The sequence below is a fragment of the Miniopterus natalensis genome, chromosome 12 (assembly GCF_054644295.1).
Source record: "Miniopterus natalensis isolate mMinNat1 chromosome 12, mMinNat1.hap1, whole genome shotgun sequence".
Classification (NCBI taxonomy): Eukaryota; Metazoa; Chordata; class Mammalia; order Chiroptera; family Miniopteridae; genus Miniopterus; species Miniopterus natalensis.
This window is the reverse complement of record NC_142092.1, coordinates 47,092,344-47,113,827: the sequence shown is the minus strand read 5'-3', so window position 1 is coordinate 47,113,827 and position 21,484 is coordinate 47,092,344. Positions and strand designations below refer to the sequence as shown.

The window sequence follows — 21,484 nt, the reverse complement described above, 5'->3', positions numbered from 1 at the left end:
GGAGATAGAAACATTAAAGATGAGAGAGTCATTGATCAGCTGCCTCCTGCACTCCCCCTACTGGGGATCGGGCCTGTAATACCAGCATGTGCCCTGACCAGGAATTGAACCAAGGTCTCTTGGATCATAGGTTGATACTCAACCACTGAGCCAAGCCAGCCAGGCAGAAAAAATATTCTTGGGTGAGGATTAACAACAAAAAAAGATAAACAAAAAGTTAGAAAACACCTGCTAACTGTATCTGACAGCAAGAGAAGCCCAAGGACAGTAGTAGAGGAAGCAACAAGGACCTGAGGCTGGGCAAATAGCCTAGATCACACTGTGTGCTCTCCAGAGCTGGGCAGTCACTGCCACCTGGAGGCCAGATGGGGGGCACACCTTACATTTAATAATTCACCTATGGGCCAGTACTCCACACTGCAATGCACTTCAATGATATCTCATTCAGAGCCCTCCAACAACCCTGTCAGGCTGCTTGTTGTCTTCATTTGACAGAGAAAGAAACAGGCATTAAGGGTGACACGGTTTGGCCAGGATCTTACAGTATGAGCAGCAGAGTTGGGGCATGAACTCAGGTCTCTTGGCACCATATCCTGCCCAAATCAGCATGCCTATCTAGAGGATTTGAGGGGGAAGGAGAGTCAGCGGGAACACTGAAAGTTGCTGGAAGGGCAGGTTAGAGTGTTAATGCTTCAGAGTCAGCCATGGGGTGCCATGGGTTATGGAGAGTCCATGGGAACAAATGTTTTTCCCTGGTCTTGGAGGAACTTCCAGATGCCATGCCTCTTTCCCCCTTGGTCAGCCTTGCCCTGAGGGGCACGTGACTGATCCAGAGCTCACTGGGTGGGGACCTAATGTCTGATCCAGAGATTGCTAGGTGGGAACCTAGTGTCTCATGTGTCTGGTGTTCTGAAGGGAGGTAGATGGATGAGGTGGGCAGACTGTCGGAGGAATCTTTGACCACACTAGTCTCCCTTGGTGCCAAGCCAGACAAGGTTGCATGGGGTCAGAGGTGGGGTGGGGAGGTGATGGTTTTTAGACTGGCTCAGGGTCTCACCTGATTGGCCGTGGCTGAAAAGTTTGTCCTGGGAGGAGGCTCCATCTGGCATTCTCGGTCCTAGAGAACAATGACAACAGGAAGCCTACAGAAAGCCCTTTGCTCGTTCTCACTTAACCCAACAGTATATCCATGGGTGAAACATTTCTGCTGGAGCTGATGGGGGGGGAGGGGGGGGGCGGCACAGAACATGGGAAGTAAAGAAGGCCAGGGCCAGAGCCAGGGAAGTAAAAACGACCAAATGATACAGTGAACGCCGACATTTTCCACCCAAGCATCCTTCAGAAGAAGCCTAAGCTAGAAAGCAGGAGCAGTGAAGCCTGATTGTTCCAGTTTCAACCAAGAAAAACTCCAAGTGGGGGATGGACAGATCTGCAAGAAATCAGGTCTGTGGCCAGCCTTCAGGCACAGGACACAGAGGTCAGCCTCTGACAGGCCACTGGGCTAATTAACATCCCTCACTCTGAGAAGTCTTCTCCCTCATACTGGGGACTCGTTTTCACCAGGAAAATGTACCCCCTCCCAGATTACCAAATGTCAGCATAAGGACTACAGAGCTGCCCAAAACCTACCCTGTAGACCTCTGCCCTCCACTCACAGGTTCATTTCTGTAGAACACTGCCTTGCACATGTGAGTCTCTCACCTGAAATCCTGAGAGGTTCTTTCAGTCTGGTACTCCATACTTATGAGCCAGGGAATTTTTCTAGCCTGTTCCAGCTAGTCTGTCACAGAGACTGTCAACTTTGGTCAAATTGGCAACTAGCCCCACCTTCCCTGCACATTCTGGCCTCCTGTCTCTTCCCCAGATCCTGACCTCTTCAAGGCCAATTCAAGTTTCACTGTCTCAGTGGAGGGCTTCAGTCTCCTTGTTACTCCCTCTGAACTTCTGCTTGCATGGCTTACAGGGACCTAAACACATGCTCACAGCTCCAGTTGGAGAAAGTAACCATGGCGTGTACACTATCACCCTGCCAGGCTGAGGGCTGGTGGGGCTGGGGTCAGGCCTGCTTCTCCCCTCCCATGCACAGCGCAGGGCTGTGAGGTAAAGGGGCTGAGGTGGGAGTTGCTCTACCCGGAGAGGGTTGTTGAAGGTCTGCGAGGCTCTCTCACTGAAGTTGAACTGGTTGGTGAGCTTTCTCTCCTTGGGCTGCTTAGGAGTCATCAAGTCTTCAGTCACTTTTTCAGCTACCTGCGGGGGGGGGGGGGGGGGGGAGACCCACAGGACCAGGAGTCAGCCATGAGAAAAAGGTGGTGGGGAATTGGGAGTGGGGAGAAGTCATGTCCTTAATAGGAAGGCAGTGGGAGAGCGTGATGATGCCAGAGGCGTTGGCACTTGCAGCCTCTAACTTCTCATTTTCAGCCCCCACCAGCAATGGCTCAACCCTGAAGCCTCCATCTACAGCTGGGCTGGGAAGGGGCAGGTAGGTCGGAGAGCAGTACTGCACCGTACCTCAGCTGCGGGCAAATCTGTTTGACTCCCAGCTTCAGTTTCTGCTTCCTTGGGTTCTTCTTCTTCTTCAGCTTCTGTATCTGAAAGCACCAGCCTGACAGACTCCTGAGACCCTTGGGAGGACGTTGCTGATGAGCTCAAAATCCAGGCCCACTTCCCCATCCCCCGGCAGGGCAGACTTTCTGGGGTCCTGCCTTTCAGACCCCACCTGCCCAAGGGTTCTCCTGGGCCTGAGCCTCATGGGTTAGATCCAAGGCCAATCCAGGAAGGCCAGCTGTTGAGTTTTTACATAAGTAGATACTCTGCAAAATTCTGGCTCAGCAATATACTCCCTAGAGTAACCAGAGAAAGGGGACCAGGCTGCAGCCTCAGGCTGGCCCAGGGGCCTACCTGCCACTAGCTCAGCGTGGTAGTGCTGCCGCCGTCCTTCATCTGAGTCTTTGGGGATCAGGTTCCCGACCTGGCTGTAGTGAACTGCCATTTGGTTCACAAAGCCAATAAGCTTATATGTGCCCTCCTATGAAGAGAAGGGGCTGAGTCAGACCAGGAGTCCTCAAAAGGGCTGGAATCGGAATGTAGTCTGCCTTGGTTCTCTAAGGCCTACGACAGTCTATCTGTTAACAGAAATATAACTCCCCAAACCCTCAGTTAGCCTGAAGATTTCACTGCATTCCAGTTTAAAGAGGAGGAGGAAAGTGGAATAAAGTGGGGTTTCTTAGGTTCTCATTAAAGATACTGTCTCCTACATCTATGCCAAGAGATCCTTGCTCACCTGTTTCATCACACACCTCAGGTTCCATACAAGAGGACCACAGAAATCTAGAAAAGGTTGGGTTTGGCACTTGTTCAGGTCACACAACAAATTAGAAGCAGGGCAAAGCTTAAAGCCCAGACAACCTGGTTCATTTCTTTTCCAACAAATAATTTTTGAATAGATACAATGTACCAGTATTTTCTAGGTTCCAGGGATATAAATCTAAGCAAAAACAGACATAACCCCAGCTTTCATAGAGCCTATATTCTTATTCCTCTAAATCAGCGATTTTCAACCATTTTATCTCATAGCACATGTAAACTAATTACTAAAATTCTGCGGCCAATCTGACAAAAAACAAAAGGTATAATTTTGATTCATTCACACTGGATGGCTACTGCTGTGTTGGCGTTGTCATTTTTTTATTTTACAGTCTAAAGGAAAAGAGGTCAGTGCCCCTGACTAAATAGTCAGGTGTTGCATGTTTTAAAAATTCTTGTGGTACACAGGTGGAAAATCACTGTTCTAGATTATCTCCTCATTGATCAGCAACCTAGTCCTAAAGTTGACTTTGAGACCAGGGGTCCCTTCCTTCTTTTAATACAGTTCTTCCCAACCCCTTCCAAGTCATATTGAAAATTATTATATTTGTTTGGCATACTGGGGTAAACTCACTGCAGAGGACACCAGCCCATGGATTCCAGCTGTACCAGACCCACCTGCCGCTAGAGAACTGAACAGAGGTTGAGAAGCTCTGCCTTAAAAGTTACCACAGAAACCTTCTTCTCTCAGTAACTCGGATGGGGAAATGGTACAGTGCTGTGGTTAAGAGCATGGTCTATGGAAGTGAGCAGGATTGGATTCAAATCTCAATTCTGCCTCTATTATCTGCATGACCGTGGGCTTCACCACTCAAAGCCTTAAATTATTCATCTGTAAAGTGAGGGTAATAACATCTATTTTTCAGGATAATTGAAAGTATTGACAATAATGAAAACTATTAACACAGTGTCTGACCCATAATAAGTGCTCAATAAAAATAGTAACTATTATTATGATGATAGAGATTCCCATGGGAACCATATAGTTGTCATTTAAGATTTCACCTCCACTCTGTCCCCAGCAGTGAGTAGAGATGGAATTCCTCTTCAGTTTAGGGATGGAATTCAGACTCCATTGCTTCCGTGAAAAGAGGAGAGGCATGCCTAAATCTGAACCATCTGCCTCTCCACTCAAGCACTTCAAGGGAAAGTAGTAGCTTTGGAGACCTAAAGCTCTTGAATCTCAGTGAAGGACCACTGAGATGGAGACTAGCTCTGTGGGAGGATGCCAGGAGGGCCTGGGAGGCTTAGAAAGTTGGGTAAGGTGGGCCTACCTGGGAGCCTAGGGCTACCTAACTGGCAGTTGACTCAAAGGAATTTTTTCTAATAAGTAGGCTTTCCAGAGAGCAAGAGGAGTGCATTGACACTCACAAGGCAGTGCCAATCCTCTGCCTGTGGTATGCCTCCCATGGCCAGCACACTGAATCCTAGAGAGGTCCTCTTTCGGATGTCAGAAGGGCAGGAGCCCATAGAATGTACCACACCCCAGCATAAGATCAGGGAGGGCAAGGCAGCTTCCCTCTACCCCTCAGCCCCTTTATGGGCTGCCCAAGGGAGGCCATTAGTACAGCTCCGAAGTAGAACCTCTCAGGAAATGCATCTGTATTTGTCCTAACCTCTTTGTGGAGGCATTGACTACTCAATCTGAAATAAGCAGTGTGTTCAAAAAACTGTTCACAAAAACGTATACACAGTTGTTCATGGCAGCATTGTTCATGATAACCAAAGGGCAGAAACAATCCAAATTTCCATTAACTTATGAATTGATAAAATATGGCATATTTATACAATGAAATATTTGACAATAAAAAAGAAATGAACTATGGATACATATTACAACATAGATCAACCTTGAAAACATGCTAAGTGAAAGAAGCCAGCCACAAAAGACCACATATTTTATGATTGCTTTTATCTACAATGTTCAAAATAGGCAAATGTGTAGAGATGAAAAATGTATTAGTGGTTGCCTAAGGCTAGAAGGGATAAGAACTGGGGAGTGACAGCGAAGAGGTGCAGGGTTTCTTCTGGGGTAAATGAAAATGTTCTAAAATTGATTGTGATGATAGTTGCACAATCTATGAATATCCTAAAATCTATTGAATTGTACACTTTAAATGGGTGATTGTATGGTATGCGAATTCTATCTCAGTAAAACTGCGTGTGTATTTTTTAAAGAAAGAAACTATTAATAGTGGTGGTCTCCAGGGAAAGGGACAATTTTCACTGGGGAAGGTTTAATTTTCATTGTTCTTTTGAATCTTTTAAAATTCGTACCATGGGTTTCTATTGTATATTCAAAATAATTATATATATTTAAAGAAGCAGTGTAATGTTGCTTTGGAGTCAGACAAACTAGTTCAAATATTTTGTCTTTTAAAAAATATATCTTTATTTATTTCAGAGAGAGGAAAGGAGAGGGAGAGAGATAGAAACATCAATGATGAGTCATTGATCGGCTGCCTCCTGCATGCCCCTACTGGGGATTGAGCATGCAACTTAGGCATGTCCCCTGACCAGGAATCTAACTTGTCATGGGTCAATGCTCAACCGCAGAGCTATGCCAGCCAGACTCAAATCTTGCTTTGAATTTTGGTCATGTGACTTTTGTAATCTGTTTTATTTATTTTAACCTCAGTTTCCATAAAACAAAGATAAAAAATAGTTTCTGCCCTGGACGGTGTTGCTCAATGGTTAGAGTGTTGGGCCATGCACCAAAGGGTCATGGGTTTGATTCCCGGGCAAGGTAACACACCTGGGTTGCAGGTTCGATCACAGGCCCCAGTCAGAGCACATGCAGGAGGCAACCAATCACTGTGTCTCTCACATCTATGTTTCCCTCTCTCTCTCCCTCTCTCTCTCTCTTTTCCTCTCCCTTCCTCTCTCCCTCCCTTCCATTCTGTCTAAAAAAAAAAAATCAATGGAAAAAATATCCTCCAATGAGGATTAACAGAAAAACAAAAAAAGTTCCTATGGGATGATTTGAGAGATCACATGTAAAAGGTCTAATATAGCACCTGTCACTAGCACACAGTAAGCATGGAACAAAGATAATAAAATAAAAACACACACATTTCCACCTTAGCTCAAATTGTACTTGCAACTTTTCTTCAGTCAGGAGCTGACTTTGTTGTGGCTGAACATAGTGTTGTCCTTCTTAAAGGTATGCCACATAGGTGTCTACTAAATGAGAGCATGCCCATACTGCATATACCAAGGGAAGGCTCTGATGGTGTCAGCTGCTTGCCTGGATATGATATGATGTCAGGAGACACTGAGAACAGGGCCTACTGGGGCTTTCTCCCAGGAGGAATGTGAGGGGAAAGGCCAGCTCCTTGTCCAGAGGGGAGTTTGTACTTTAACCAGGTGTCTGGCTGGAGGACAACACAGCTTCCAAAGACCCAACAGTTGATGTTAGTGGAAAATGTGTTCTACACATTGGAGAAGTATTTTTCTAACCAAATAATTGACTTCAGGATCCTTTTTAAAAGAGTGCTTCTGCAGGGCACTTAAGACAATGCAATTAGCAAGACTACAAGGAAGGTTCATAAAGAAATCTCAAAAATCTCTGGAAAACTCCACGTAAAATCTAGAGTTCCAGCCAAAGACCTCAGTTTAAAGGCAATCTCTGATAGTTGAGAGGCGTTTACAATGCAGCAAGTCACTGCCAACAAAGGAGCACCTAGGGGTGCCTGTCCCACAGGGGATGACTTACTTTAAAGCTGTACCTGACAATGTTCTGGGGTGCATGTGGGTTGTTGGCTGTCAGAATGCGGGTAAACTCCTCCTTTAGCTCCTAAGAAAAAGAAATACCAAGAGGGTCATACATAGAGGGCCCCCACTCCCCTCTGAGGCTTGGGAGGACCCAACCAGGGTGTCAGCAGACATCTCACACCCAGGTTCTGCTCAGGCTCCTAATCGGTACTATGGAAGAACATGCTCTGAAGCTGGAGGAGGTGGAAGGAACAAGAGTAGGATGCTGCTAACTCACCGCATCAGTCAAATCCAGCTGGTCGGGGGGTCTGACAGTGGTTTTGGTCTGGGCCCATTCATCTGTCCCTTCTCCCACTTCAGTCCCTGAATCTTCGTCCTGGACAAAAACCTTATGTGAGGATCAGAAATGCCTGATCTGCTTGGACAAGCAAGCATGCTGCAGGAAGTTCCTTCATTCAGAAACCCCAGAAGCCAAGCTCTGCCCTGACGACATAGAATACAAAATGGACAACAGAGTCCAAAGGAACTGCTCAGGTCAGAGTTCTCATTGCCTGAAATTTCATGGCCACCTCAGCCCTGGGGATCAGGGCTTAGCTGGAACGTTGTGGTGGTAAGCTTGGCCCCAGTAATGGACTGGAAGAACTGGCTCACCCCTGCCGTCTCCCACACAGCCCAGAAGCTGATGGCCAGGGTCAGCTGCCAAAGATAGGGCTTTATGCAATATGATAGGACACCCAGCTGCTCTTTAAGCTATTTCCATTTTAATTCATATTTTACCTTCCAATTTGCCACCTTAAGGTTACTTTTACAGCAATACTCTCTATACTTGGTAACTTTAAGCCTCATCAGATCCTTAAAGCAAAAAAAATCAAGGACTAGAAGTTTTTCCTTTCCCTGATGGACAGTTAAACATGTTGCCAACATGGCCTACGACCTGGTAAAAAATATTCAGTGTCACAAGCAATTAAAGGTGTACAAAATAAAATAATGCAGTTTTTCACTATAAGACTGGTGAAAACTAAAAAAGAACAACAGGACACCCCCACCCCACCCCTGCCGCCGCTAAAAAAAGAAAGAAAAGAAAACCAGCTAAATGAAACTAATATCTAGTGTTAGTGAGGCTGGGGAAAATGAGCACCTATAAATTAGCACTGCATTTCTAAAGAGCAATTTGGAACTATTTATCAAAAACTTAATAAGTGTTTATATTCTTTGACTCAGATTTCTATATATAGAAATTTATATTAAAGAAATAACCAAAGATATGCCCAAAGACTTAAATGCATGAATGTTTGTTGGATTGATTGTAATAGTGAAAAAGAGGAAACATCTAAATGTCCAACAATGGGGTGGGGTTGAATTGATTATGGTATGGCCTTAAGGAATATATGCTAAAATACTATGCAGTAATTTTAAATGATGCTATAAAAGTGTATTTATTGGCAATGAAAGGCACTCTAAATATATCATGTAAAAGGCAGATTATAAAATAACATACGCAGTTTGAAATTCTATTTACAAATAAATACATGTAATTTTTATATATGCATGGAAATATCTGGGAGGATATATGATACCACATATTAACTAAGAGGTTTCCGGGGGTGGTAGGTTTAGGGTGATTTTAACGTTCTTTTTGCTCATTTGAATTTTCTAAAAAAAATTTAGCTAATATTTTCAAGAGAAGAAGTGTTGTTAGCTTCTTGTTGAGAGATTGTGGTGGTTTCAGCACTTACTCTCTTCCTGGCTCCTCTGCCCACAGTGCCGATGCTCTGAAAGAATGGGAACAGAAGGTAAGTCATAAGCGAGTCTCCATGGGGATATCAGAGACAGTATTACAGGGAGGCTTCTGCCCAGGGACCTTGCAGAGAAGGGACATTGAGCTTTCCCAAGTCTCAAAAATTGTCCTCTCAGTGGCAATGTGTGCTTCTTAGCCAGCCAAGGAAGTCCTGTATCTGAGGCAACCCCATTCCACCATCAGTGGGACTGACCCATGGAGAGCAACCAGGTAACTTAGCACTGGGCATGTCTTATTTGTAATTAGTTCAACAAACCTTTTATATATATATATATGTTTCAGAGAGAGGAAAGGAGAGGGAGAGAGAAACATCAATAATGAGTCATTGATCGGCTGCCTCCTGCACACCCCCTACTGGGGATCGAGCCCACAACCTGAGCATGTGCCCTGACTGGGAATCAAACTGTGATCTCCTGGATCCTAGGTTGATGCTCAACCGCTGAACCACGCCGGCCGGGCTCAACAAACCTTTTTTTTAAAAGCCTATTTAAGTGCTCAGCTCTGTACTAGGCATAAAGGAGATTTTAATGGCAGACTATATTCCTAAACACTTGTTTGGAATGAATATAAGTTCTTTATGATTGATCAGGTACTTTGCTTTGTACACTGCTGGTTCATAATATAGTAAATGTTCAAAGATACTTGCTGAATAAATGAGCAAATGCCATCAAACCCATTAATAATCATGATCCTGGGGGAAATGTTTTTCCTCTCTGAGCCTTAGTTTCCTCGTCAGTAAAATTCATGGGATTGGATATGATGACCTTCCAGTTTCTAACATGCTCAGTTTTTGTTCCCAAGAGCAGCATGTTCAATTCAATTTGATAAACATTTATTGAGCATCTATTTATGTGTCAGGCACTAACCTAAGCAGTGGGACAAAAACTAAGAGCTATGATGTCCCTATCCCAGTTTGCTCAGGGTCCACGGAGGACAGAAGAGTATGATCGGTGCTCATCATTAACTCATTCACTCGCTCGCTCGCTCGCTTACTCACTCACTCACTCAGCATATGTTCCTTTGAAAGCCTGCTCTGTGCCAACAATAGAGATATGTATGCACAGGGTGCTGTAGGAATGCATGGAGGCACCCAGCCTGAGGTGCACAAGAAAGGCTTCCAGAGGTGCCAATTTCTTAGCTGGGTACCAAAGAACAAGTAGGGGTGTCCAGGTAGAGAAAATGTTTCTTGGAAGGGCTTTTCAGAAGAATATAGCACGTACAAAGTCAAGAGGATAATAGTGACAGATAGAGCAAAATGTTCCACCAAACCAACAAAAACCCTGCAGTAGCAACAGAACAATAGGTGTTTCAGATGATCCAACAAGAAGGAGATCAGTGAAGGCTGGAAATGTAAGGGAGGGGCTCTTAGAAAAAGCCAGCCTAAAGCACTGTTCGAGGGGACAAAGCAGCAGAGAAGCCAAAGGGCACATGTTGGTGGCAGCATGGCACATGGGAAAGAGACCTCTGCTCCCAGCTCTTGCTGACTACCTGTGTGATCTTGGGGAATTCTCTGGGCCTCAGTTTCCCAAGTACAAAGTGTAAGAGTTTGACTAGATGTGCTCTTACAGCCCTTACGTGATGGGGTCTGTGGGAGAGGTTTTGGTGGTGGAGGAGAGAAAGGGACCCCAGAGAGAGAGTGGAGTATGTCTCAGCTTGAGCTAGAATTGTTGCTGGTAGGGCAGGCAGCAGGATTCAGATTTCTGCCAGGTTACCAAGGTTTCCAGAGATGGGAACCCTTCTCTGAGACTAAGCTGTTTGAGCCAGAAAACTGCCTTCCTTTGAAGGGCGTCTGATCCCTAAGGTAACGAGATGGAAGCGCTACAATGCCCAACAGCTTTCTGGCCCACATCAGAGCACTGGAGGGCCATTCCCAACCCAAACTGCCAGCCTTAAATAGAAAACGAGATCCAGTTACCACTGCCCCCATAAATATGTCTGTAAAACATTTATCTGGCAATAAAAGAACTGACAAGGCAATTTGAGTGTAATTGTTTTTGGCAGTTGGAAATATTTCAATTAACACACTATAAAAGCCACACTATAATAAATGCAAAACAGGCCAATGAAATCAGCTACAGCCCTGACTTCCCAACCATGGCAGAGATTGAATGTCAGGCTGCCACTATGGGCGCTCAGTCCTCCAGAAAGAGAAGCCTGAGAAAGACAAGCCTGAATTCCTGAGAAGTTTTTGATGATTCCTCCCAGAAGCCGTTAAACCACAGAGCAAGAAAGCCCAAACCCCCTGCCCTGGCCCTCAGAACTCTACCATCTGGCCACAAGTCTCCATTCCAGCCTGCTCTCCCACCCTTCATGTGCTAGGACTTTGAGATGCAGCCCAGTGAGGCTACTCACATTTCCTGAGTTTGGCCTGTGCTTTCCCACCTCTACACTTTTGCTTTTACCATTCCTCCTTCCCCGGAATACTATCTTCCCCCCCCCCTCCCTGCTCCCACTGTCTCTGCCTAACAAAACCCTACCCAACCAGCCTCTGCTAGTCCATCTAACCCTGACATATTACCACCTTTCTCTTACCTCCTTCTACTCTTCCCTTCCTCCCTTTGAGCAAGGCTCTGCCCCACCTTCCATCACCACCACAAGAACTGATCAAACAGACACTCTGTTGTCTCTGGGTTTTGATCTGCAAACAGGGACAATTATTACAAAAAGGAACATAATACAGCAGTATTAAATTAAGTTTAGGAGGCAGCTTTGAAATTCCAGCAAAGGAGGTCCACCATTCTTATACTATTAACCAAAGAAGGTTCTCTGTTCTTGGGCAGGTCATCCTATTTGGCCAAGGAGCAATGCAGGAAGAGGAACACTCCCGCCTCCCCATCAGGGCAGTCGAATTAACCCAGGTCATCAATGGGATAGCAGATGTCCCAGCCTGAATTTCTTCATAGTAGAGCATTTTTCTATTCTTATTGTTACAGATTTTAGTGTGAGCATCCTCAGGGCAGCAACTGGTAACAACACAGCTGCCTAGTGGTCACCTCTCAGTTCTCTTACAGGGCCTGACATTGCTGAGGGCTATCTCGCTCTTTCTTGAAACTTCTCCAACTCTATTTCCATGGCACTAACTTCTCCAATAGTTCTTCTCAACATCCTTGATCCCTCCAGGAATATATACTTGACCCCATAGTCTTCTTATTCTACACACTCCTCTCTTGGGGAATGCTGACCTCATTATGTTCTTTATCCACCTCAATCATTATATTCTTTTTCCACCCCAAACTTCCATTTTTCTCTAGTATTTCCTACCTCATTCAGCTCATCACCATCCATCCAGTCACCTAGGTTTGGAAATTGGGAGCCATCAAAGAAACCTGCCTTTTCCTCACCTTCCCATTAGGATCATATTTCAAAGTCTAACAATTCTCTTTAACATATTTCCTAACTATCCTCTTCAGTTGTGCCCATCTTAATTCAGGCCCTTACTATGTCTTGCCTAACTACATTTGATTTCCCTGACTTTTGTTTCTCTCTACCCTAATAATTATATCATTATCATCTTTTTCAGCTATGGAGTACTTATTCTGGGCCAGTCACTTACTAAGTGATTTATCTTTTAAAATTATCTCATTTAATCTTCACAAACATCCTATAGGGTAGGAGCTATCATTATTCATAATTTACAAATGAGGAAGCTGAGGCAGAGAGATCAGGTAACTGATCCAACAATAACCAGGATTTGAACCCAGGCTAATCACTACCTATAAGTGATTCTTTCTAAAACAAGTCATATCATGTCACTCTCATAATTTAAAGCATCCCAAGGTTCCCCTCAGTCATGAGATGAATCTCAAGCTCCCCAACACAACATCCACCTCATCTCTGATTCTTTTCTTCCCACAGTCATTGGAAGGGTGCTATGAAAATAAAAATTCTGACCAATGTTAACATGATTATTATTGCCACCTATTGGGCATTTACCTGCACTTAGAGCTGTTTTGATATATGACCCATAGAATAGTATAAGCAGCCCATTTGTCCCTGAGCATATTTTAAGTGTAAGAAGATAAAAAATTCTTAAGCTGTTTCTAAGCATGAAGATATATATTTCTAAAGTATGTGATCAGATGTACCCATGAAGCCCAAATGTGGGCTTTGAAGTCAACTCTACCTGGGTTAGAATCCCCATTCTGGTAGTTCTATGACTCTAGGCAAGTTACATGTCTTCTCTGAACCTCAATACAGTGCTATCCTTACCTTTAAAATTGGCATTTTAATGAGACCCTCTCAGATAACCATAGGCTTGTTAGAAGGATTAAATGAGTTGATACACACAAGGTTCACAGCATGATGGCTGGCCAGAGTTTGTGCCCAGTACAAGATAGCTGGCAGCATTATATTCCCATTTTAGACCCTGCTCTGCCCTCAGCCACACAGGATCTGTGTGGCCCTTTTCCTATTAGGAAGCACCCGCCATAGGGGTGACTAGACCCTTCAACAGCTCACATCTCCGCGGAAGAGTTCAATGCTGAAACATGATTGTTCCTGGAAAGGGCTCTTCGAAGCGCAAACCCACAGACGCTGCATCCTCCTGCCTGGGGCCCAGGAGACTTTACCATGGCAGTCATCTTGGTCCTTATTTTAAAACTCACTAACAGGTTTCCATTAAGCTAAATTGAAACTAAATACCTCACCAGCTTGTAGTTTCCTGTTTCTAAAAGGGTAAAAGCTCTTAGTCCCAAAGGAGCAGTAATTCACCAACAAATCTTCCTCTAACCAAACAGACTGTATTTCAAATTCCTGGGCTTAGTGCAGTGTCTAAAGCACACAGAAGGCACTCAATACGTGTAGTTGAAAGAATTCTCTAAATTTTGAAACACTTGATCAAGAGTAACAAGCACTATCATATGCTATTTTGGAAGTGCCAACTGATGAAAACTTTTTTATAGGGTTATTTGAATACCTACCAAACTTTTAAATGCAGATACCCCTCAACTCAGTAATTCTACCTTCTTGAATTTTATCCATACACATGCATAAGATATACGTACATAACTGCTCACTGCATTTTTTGTAATGTTTTTTAAATGTAAGAACCCAAATATTCATCAATGGAAGTCTAGTTAAATAAATTATGGAATAGAATGAATTATGCATATTTTTATCCTCACCTGAGGATATGTTTTTATTGACTGATTTGAGAGAGAGAGGCAAGGAGAGAAGGGAAGGGAGAGAAAGAGCAAGGAAGGGAGAGAGAGAAACATTGATTGGTTGCCTCTTGTACGTGCCCTGACCGGGGATGGAACCAGAAACCTAGGTATGTGCCCTGACTGGGAATCGAGCCTGCAACCTTTGTGGTGCACAAGACCACTGAGCCACTGGCCAGAGCTATTATGCATATTTTTAAAAGAATGATGTAAACTTGCATGTATTGTTATGGAAAGCTCTCCAAGATGTATTGTTAATTTTTTTTTAAGTGACAGGAATAGATGACCCATCTGCTTACTTTAAGAATGTGCGTATGCCTGTTGAAATGGCTATTGTCAATAAATCAACAAATACGTTTTGGCAAGGATGTGGAGAAAAGGGAACCCTCATGCGCTGCTGGTGGGAATGCAGATTGGTGCTGGGCAAATTGGACACAGCAGGGGGTGGTAATAAAAATACTTTCCCCTCTGGCCCGGCATGGCTCAGCAGTTGAGCATCAACCTAGGATCCAGAGATCTGGGTTTGATTCCCGGTCAGGGCACATGCCTGGGTTGCGGGGCTCGATCCCCGGTTGGGGGTGTGCAGGAGGCAGATAATCAATGGCGACTCTCTCATCATTGATGTTTCTATCTCTCTCTCTCCCTCTCCCTTCCTCTCTCTGAAATCAATAAAGATACTTTTTTTAAAAAATAAAAAATAAATAAATGAATAAACGTACTTTCCATTTATATAGCATCTTTCAGTTTACTAGACATTTGCAAGTATATCATCCTATCTGACTCATACTAATCTTTTGTGGATTAATGTTGAATTTTGTCAATTTTATTTCCTGAATCTATTGAGATGCCATCTTTTTTTCTGTTTATGTAAAGAAGTACCTTGATTTTTTAAAAATTTATCATTATTGTTGTATTACAAATGTCCCCCTTTTCCCCCCATTGATCCCCTCCCCCCTGTACCCCTTCCCCCAGGCCTTCACCACACTATTGTCTGTGTCCATGGGTTATGCATATATGCATTTAAGTCCTTAGGTTAATCTCTCCCCACCCACCCACCTCTGCCTTCCCTCTGAGATTCATCAATCTGTTCCACGCTTCTATGTCTCTGGATCTATTTTGTTTATTGGTTTATTTTGTTCATTAGATTCCACATATGAGTAAGATCATGTGATACTTGTCTTTCTTTGACTGGCTTATTTTGCTTAGCATAATACTCTCCAGGTCCCACCATGCTGTCTCATAGGGTAAGGAATCCTTCTTTTTTCCAGCTGCATAGTGTTCCATGGTGTAAAAGTCTGAGAAGATGCTTGATATGATTTCAATCTTCTTGAACTTATAGAAACTTGTTTTGTGCCCTAACATGTGGTCTATCTTTGAGAAGTATCTTGATTTTTTAAATGAGCTAACTTTGCTTTATTCGGATAAACCCCACTTGGTCTGATATATTATTTTTTTAATATATTGTTGGAACAGATTTGCTAATATTTTGTTGGATGTTTTGCCTTTATGTTCATGAGGAATATTCGCCTGTCATTTTCTTTTCTTATAATAGCTTTTATTTTGGCATCATCAAATGAGTTGGGTCTTGCCCTAGCCAGTTTGGCTCACTGGTTAGAGCATCGGCCTGCTGACTGAAGGGTCCCAGGTTCGATTCTGACCAAGGGCACGTACCTCGGTTGCAGGCTCAAGCCCCAGACCCGGTCGGGGCATGAGCAGGAGGCAACCAATTGATGTGTCTCTCTCACATCGATGTTTCTCTCTCTCTCTCTCCCTTCCACTCTCTCTGAAAAGCAATGGAAAAAAATATCCACAGGTGAGGATTAAAACAAATAATAATAAATTGGGTCTTGTTTAGTTCTTTGCTTTCTGTGAAACTTTGTGTAAGTAAGATTGGTGCTATTTCTTACATATTTGATACAATGAAACCATTTGGGCCTGGAGTTTCTTTGTGGGAAGGTTTTAAATTATGAATTCAATTTTTTTAAATAGGTATGGAGTCTTCATAGTTTCCATTTCTTCTTGCATCACTTAAGGTAAATTGTGTTTTTTAAGAAATTTGTTCATTCCATCTAAATTTTTTAATTTACTGCCATAAAGTTGTTGATAATATTCCCTATTAAGGATATTAATCCTTTTTAATGTCTGGGGATCTGTAGTGGTATCTCATTTTTCATCCCTAATATTGGCTGTTGTTCTTTCTTTTTTATCTTGATAAACTCTGCTAGGTTTTATCAATTTTATTAATCTTTTCAAAGAATCAACTTCTGGGTTTGTTAATTTTCTCTATTGTTTTTCTCATTGTTTCTATGAAACAATAAATTAATAAATCAATTAAGTAAATGGAACTGATGAAATAAATCTTGCTCTTTTTTTTACTTTGAATTTAATTTGCTCATCTTTTTCTATTTTCTTAAGGCAGAAACAGATTGATTTTAAATCTTCTTTTCTAAAATAAGCATTTAAAGCTATGCATTTCCATTAAGCACAACTTTTGCAGCTCCCCACAATTTGTGATGTTATATATTCATTAACATTTAATTTAAAATGTTTTCTAGTCTGGCCTGTGTGGTTCAGTCGTTGAGTGTTGACCCAGGAATGAAGAGGTCATGGTTCGATTCCCAGGCAAGGCACATGCCCGGGGTTTCAGCTAGATTCTCAGTAGGGGTGTGCAGGAGGCAGCCAATTGATGCCACTTCTCTCATCAATGTTTCTCTCTCTCTATCCTTCTCCCTTTCTATCTCTCTAAAAATCAATAAAGACATATATTTTTTAAGTGTTTTCTAATTTCCCTTGTGCTTTTTTTGACAAGCATTATTTAGAACTATGTTCATTAATTTCTAAATATTTGGGGATTTAAACATATTGCTATTTATTTTTAATTTAATTCTATTTTGGTCAAACTATTCCTAGTATGCTGAGATTCTTTCTTTTGTGGAGGGATGTTTGAATTGAGTTAAAATCTGCCAGATTTTTATCTTTTCAAATGTATTGAGACTTATTTTATGTCCTAGTATATGGTCTATTTTTATGAACATTGTGTAGTTCCTGGATGTAATTTTCATTCTACATTTCTTGGGTGTAGTGTTCTATAAATATTAAGTAGGTCAAGCTGGTTAACAGATCTCCTGTATCTTTCAATTGCTGAGAAAGGAGTGTTAAAAGCATTATGTATTTTTCTACTTCTCCCTTTAGCTCTACTAGTTTTTGATTCAGATATCATGAAGTTCTTTTAATAAGTACATACATGTTTGTGATTACCTGTCTCCTCTTGAACTGACCCTTTATCATTATAAAATACCCTTATTTATCTTTGGGAATACTTCTTATCTTGAAGTCTACTTAGTCCTGATAATATTATAAGGGCACATCTTGCCATTTGGTGGTATATTTTTTCCATTCTTTCAACCTTTCTATGTCTTTACATTTAAATTCTACTTCTTATAGGCAGCATATAGTTGAGTCTTGCCTTTTTCTTTCCTCGCCTGATAAACTCTGCCTTTTAATTGAAAGTATTGGTCTTTACCACATTGGTCTTTGTTTTCTGTTTTTCCACCTGCTTTTATTCCTCTGTTCATCTTTGTCTTCTTTTGTGTTAACTGAGGGGTGTTTTAGTATTTTATTTTCTCTATTGTTTTTTTTAACAGTACCTTTTAGTGGTTGCCCTAACGTTTACAATATGTAACCTAAACTTACCATAGTCTACTAAGAATAAATAAATATCATACCACTTCCTGTTTCATAATGTAATAACCTTACAACCTCTTAATTCCATCTACCACCACCACCTCGCCCTTTGCCCTATTGTTGTCATGTATTTTATTTCTATGTATAGTATAAGCCCCACCTTACAATGGTATTAGTTTTACTTTAAGCAGTCATATATCTTTCAAGAAAAGTAACAGAAGAAAAAAGTGAGCCTTTTTTCTTTAGCCATGTATTTACCATTTTCAGTAGTTTTTGGTCCTTCCTATAGATAGAGCTTCCATCAGGTATTATTTTCCTTCAGCCTAAAGAACTTCCTTTAGTAATTCTTATAGTAAATGTCTACTGATGACAAATTCTCTCAGCTTTAGTTTATCTGAAAATATATGCATTTTGCCCTCCATTTTAGGGGTATTTTTGCTGAAAATAAAATTCTGGTTAAGAGTAATTTTCTCTCAGTGCTTTATTTATTTATTTATTTATTTATTTATTTATTTATTAATATATCTTTATTGATTTCAGAGAGAGGAAAGGAGAGGGAGAGAGAGATAGAAACATCAGTGATGAGAGAGTCATTGATTGGCAGCCTCCTGCATGCCCCCAACTGGGGATCGAGCCCACAACCTGGGCATGTGCCCTGACAGGGAATCGAACCCTGGTCTCCTGGATCCTAGGTCGATGCTCAACCACTGAGCTACGCCTGGCCAGGCTCTCTCAGTGCTTTAAATATGTCATTCCACTGTCTTCTGACCCCCATTGTTTACAGTGAGAAGTCAGCTGTAATCATATCATTATTTTCCTGTATGCAATGTGTCATTTTTCTCTGGCTAGTATCAAGATTTTATTTTTATCTTTGGTTTTTGGTATTTTGACTATGAGAGACCTAGGTGTGGTTTTCTGTGTATTTCTCCTTGGGGCTTATAGAGCTTCTGAAAATACTATATGATCTTTTCCATCAAATTTAGGAAATTTTTGATCCTTATGTCTTCAAATATTTTTCCCCCTTCTCTCTTTCCTTCTGGGATTCCAACTAAATACATGTCCCAAATACAACATATGACACATTCCCATAGGTCACTAAAGCTCTTTTTTGTTTTTTAAATCTTGTTTCTCTGTTCTTCAGATTGGACCACTTCAATGGATCCACCTTCACCTTTAGTTGTTAGGCCCATCCAACACGTTTTTCATTTCTAATATATATATTTTCATTGTTTCAACTTTTTGGTTAGATTTCCTATCTATTAACTCAATATTTTCTTTAAGTCTATAAATATAACTATAATAGCTCCTTTAAAGTCACTGTCTAGCCTTGGCAGGTATGGCTCAGTGGTAGAGTGTCGGCCCATGCACCGAAAGGTCATGGTTCAATTCCCTGTCAAGGGCACATACTTGGGTTGCAGGTTAATCCCAGGCCCCAGTCAGGGTGCCTGTGGGAGGCAAAGGATCAATTTGTATCTCTCACATCGATGTTTCTCTCCTTCTCTCTCTCTCCCTCCCTCCTTCCCTTCCACTCTCCCTAAAAAAAATCAATGGAAAAAATATCCTCAGGTGAGAATTAACCAATAAATAAATAAATAAATAAATAAATAAATAAATAAATAAATAAAGTCACTGTCTGCTAATTCCAATATCTGGGTTATCTCATTGGTGTCATCATACTCTCCTTTGGACCTATCTCCCCGAACCATGATCAAGAAATTGTCTCAGGCAGAAAATGAGAATAAACACATAAGTCATGTTGGGTGTTTTCCTTCCTTCAGAAATCACTGTTGGGAGGGAATGCCTAAAAGAGTTACCTCATACATTATGCCCAGGACTAGAGTTGTTTTTAGTGGGAGGGCAAGTTCAGTATGAATTGCTCCAGCATGGCCAGAATATAAGTCCCATATGTAAAGGTCTTTAAAAGTCGCATATAAAGTGTGCTGCATTTTTAAAATCATTGCAGAAAAGTGCTATTTAAAAAACAAACAAAAACCTCTCCTGGCCAGTTTGGCTCAGTGATTAGGCCCTTGGATTAAAGGGTTGTGGGTTTGATTCCCAGTCAAGGGCATGTACCTTGGTTGCAGGTTCGATCATGGCCCCAGTCAGGGCACATGCAGGAGGCAACCAATCCATATGTCTCTCTCTCTCCCCTCTCCTCCCTCCCTTTCATTCTCTCTAAAAATCAATGAAAAAAATATCCTTGGGCGAGGATTAAAAACAAAACAAAACCCTAAAGTAAAGGCTTGTGTAAAGAAGAGAACCTTTTGTAATGTAAATACCTGCCCTTAATGAAGACACTGGGTTAGAAAAACTCTGAGGCCCTTTTTGCACAATGTATAAGAAACAGGTTTATCAGAAACAATGTAAAAGTTACTGTGGAGCAAAGCAGGTTATACCTTGCACTGGAGGAGCCAAGAAAAGATCACACCTCCTTTTAAGGGAAACTGATTTTCTCACAGCTTTGACTGGTAAGAGAGCCATAGGATCTTGTTCCTCCTGGATACAGCTTAGTGTAAACAGATGAGCTGGGATCAATCAGATTCTTTCTCCAAAAGTACAAACCGGGACTACAGAGAGAACTGGAGGTTGAATGGAGATATTGATGGAGGTGTTTTTGAGGTAGAGAGAGGCCAGAGTGGCCATAAGCTGGAAAGACACTAAAGAGTTTTGAGCAGAAACCACAGAAAACTTAGCTGGTTGGGAAATGAAAATAGGGAATGAAACATAGTTACTAACAGAGTAGAGAAGCCATGAGAGATATGGAGAAAATAATTATTACCTACATCTGTTTCAGAACCAATAGTTTTCCAGTTCTAACTCTAGGCTATCTATGTATTTATAATGTCCACTCACAACCCACAACATATACACCTTCTCCCTTCATCCACCACCCTCCTTTACTTGAGGTAACTTGAGCGAGCCTCTGTTCTTTGCAACTTAAAGAGCTTAACTAATACACATGAGCCTTAGAATTTTCCAAGCCCACAAAGGGCAGGAGCAGTAGAAAAGACTTAGGCATTGTAGGCAGAGGGAACAAAGCATTAACAAAGATATAGAGGCTTAGAACCACGTGTCTGTCCAGGGATCAGCAGGGTTTTTTTTAACCATTTATATTCTAATTTATCCCAAAGCAAGATTTAAGGCTGAATATGTGATGCATGGAAAATAAGTAAATGGGAAAATGAATATAAGGTAAAAATAAAAGTAGAAAAAATAAGCTTAGCATCAGAAGCAGCATCCCCACATAATTAACAGAATTGGGCTGCTTTGACTAGGATGAAGGAAGACTAAACTGCTTCTCCTGCAAGCCAGAAAAAGTTAATGTTCAGAATATTGCAATATGTACCTTTTCATTATTTATTTATGTACTCATCAATGAATTCATTCAGTCATTATTCATTCATCCAATATTTATTAAGCATTTACTATGTGCCAGATCCTAGGATAATAGTTAAAGAAGAACCAAGGTTGAGTTGGTCCCACTTCAAGGGTTCTCAACCTAGGAGGTGAGATAAATAGAGCACATAAACCCACTATACAAACCAGAATCCAGTGACTCCATTAGGAAGACAAAGTGTTGTTAGACACAAAGCAGTGAAACCAAAGTTTGATCAGTAACAGTGTCCTTTGCTTGCTTCTTCCACACAACTCTGTCTTAGCAATTGGGAAGATTGACTACTTCCTACAAATACCTAACTGACAGAAAACAATTTCATATGGCTTGCTCACAGCTGGAGCCAGAGAATCAAAATTACTCTTCAGCATC

The 21,484-nt window shown here is 41.8% G+C and overlaps 1 protein-coding gene across 1 annotated transcript in view; it reads right to left on the bottom strand.

Moving 5' to 3' along the window:
- The window catches only part of DNAI1 (dynein axonemal intermediate chain 1), a 39,461-nt gene extending 30,582 nt beyond the window's left edge, over positions 1–8,879 (bottom strand). Inside the window, exons 1-7 of the mRNA XM_016222804.2 lie at positions 8,814–8,879; positions 7,355–7,453; positions 7,079–7,159; positions 2,899–3,025; positions 2,509–2,621; positions 2,131–2,247; positions 1,058–1,117 (exon numbers count right to left, since the gene is read on the bottom strand). Of these exons, the coding sequence (XP_016078290.2) occupies positions 1,058–1,117; positions 2,131–2,247; positions 2,509–2,621; positions 2,899–3,025; positions 7,079–7,159; positions 7,355–7,453; positions 8,814–8,879 (663 nt within the window). The remainder of the gene's footprint in view (positions 1–1,057; positions 1,118–2,130; positions 2,248–2,508; positions 2,622–2,898; positions 3,026–7,078; positions 7,160–7,354; positions 7,454–8,813) is intronic.
- Positions 8,880–21,484: the final 12,605 nt, after the last annotated feature.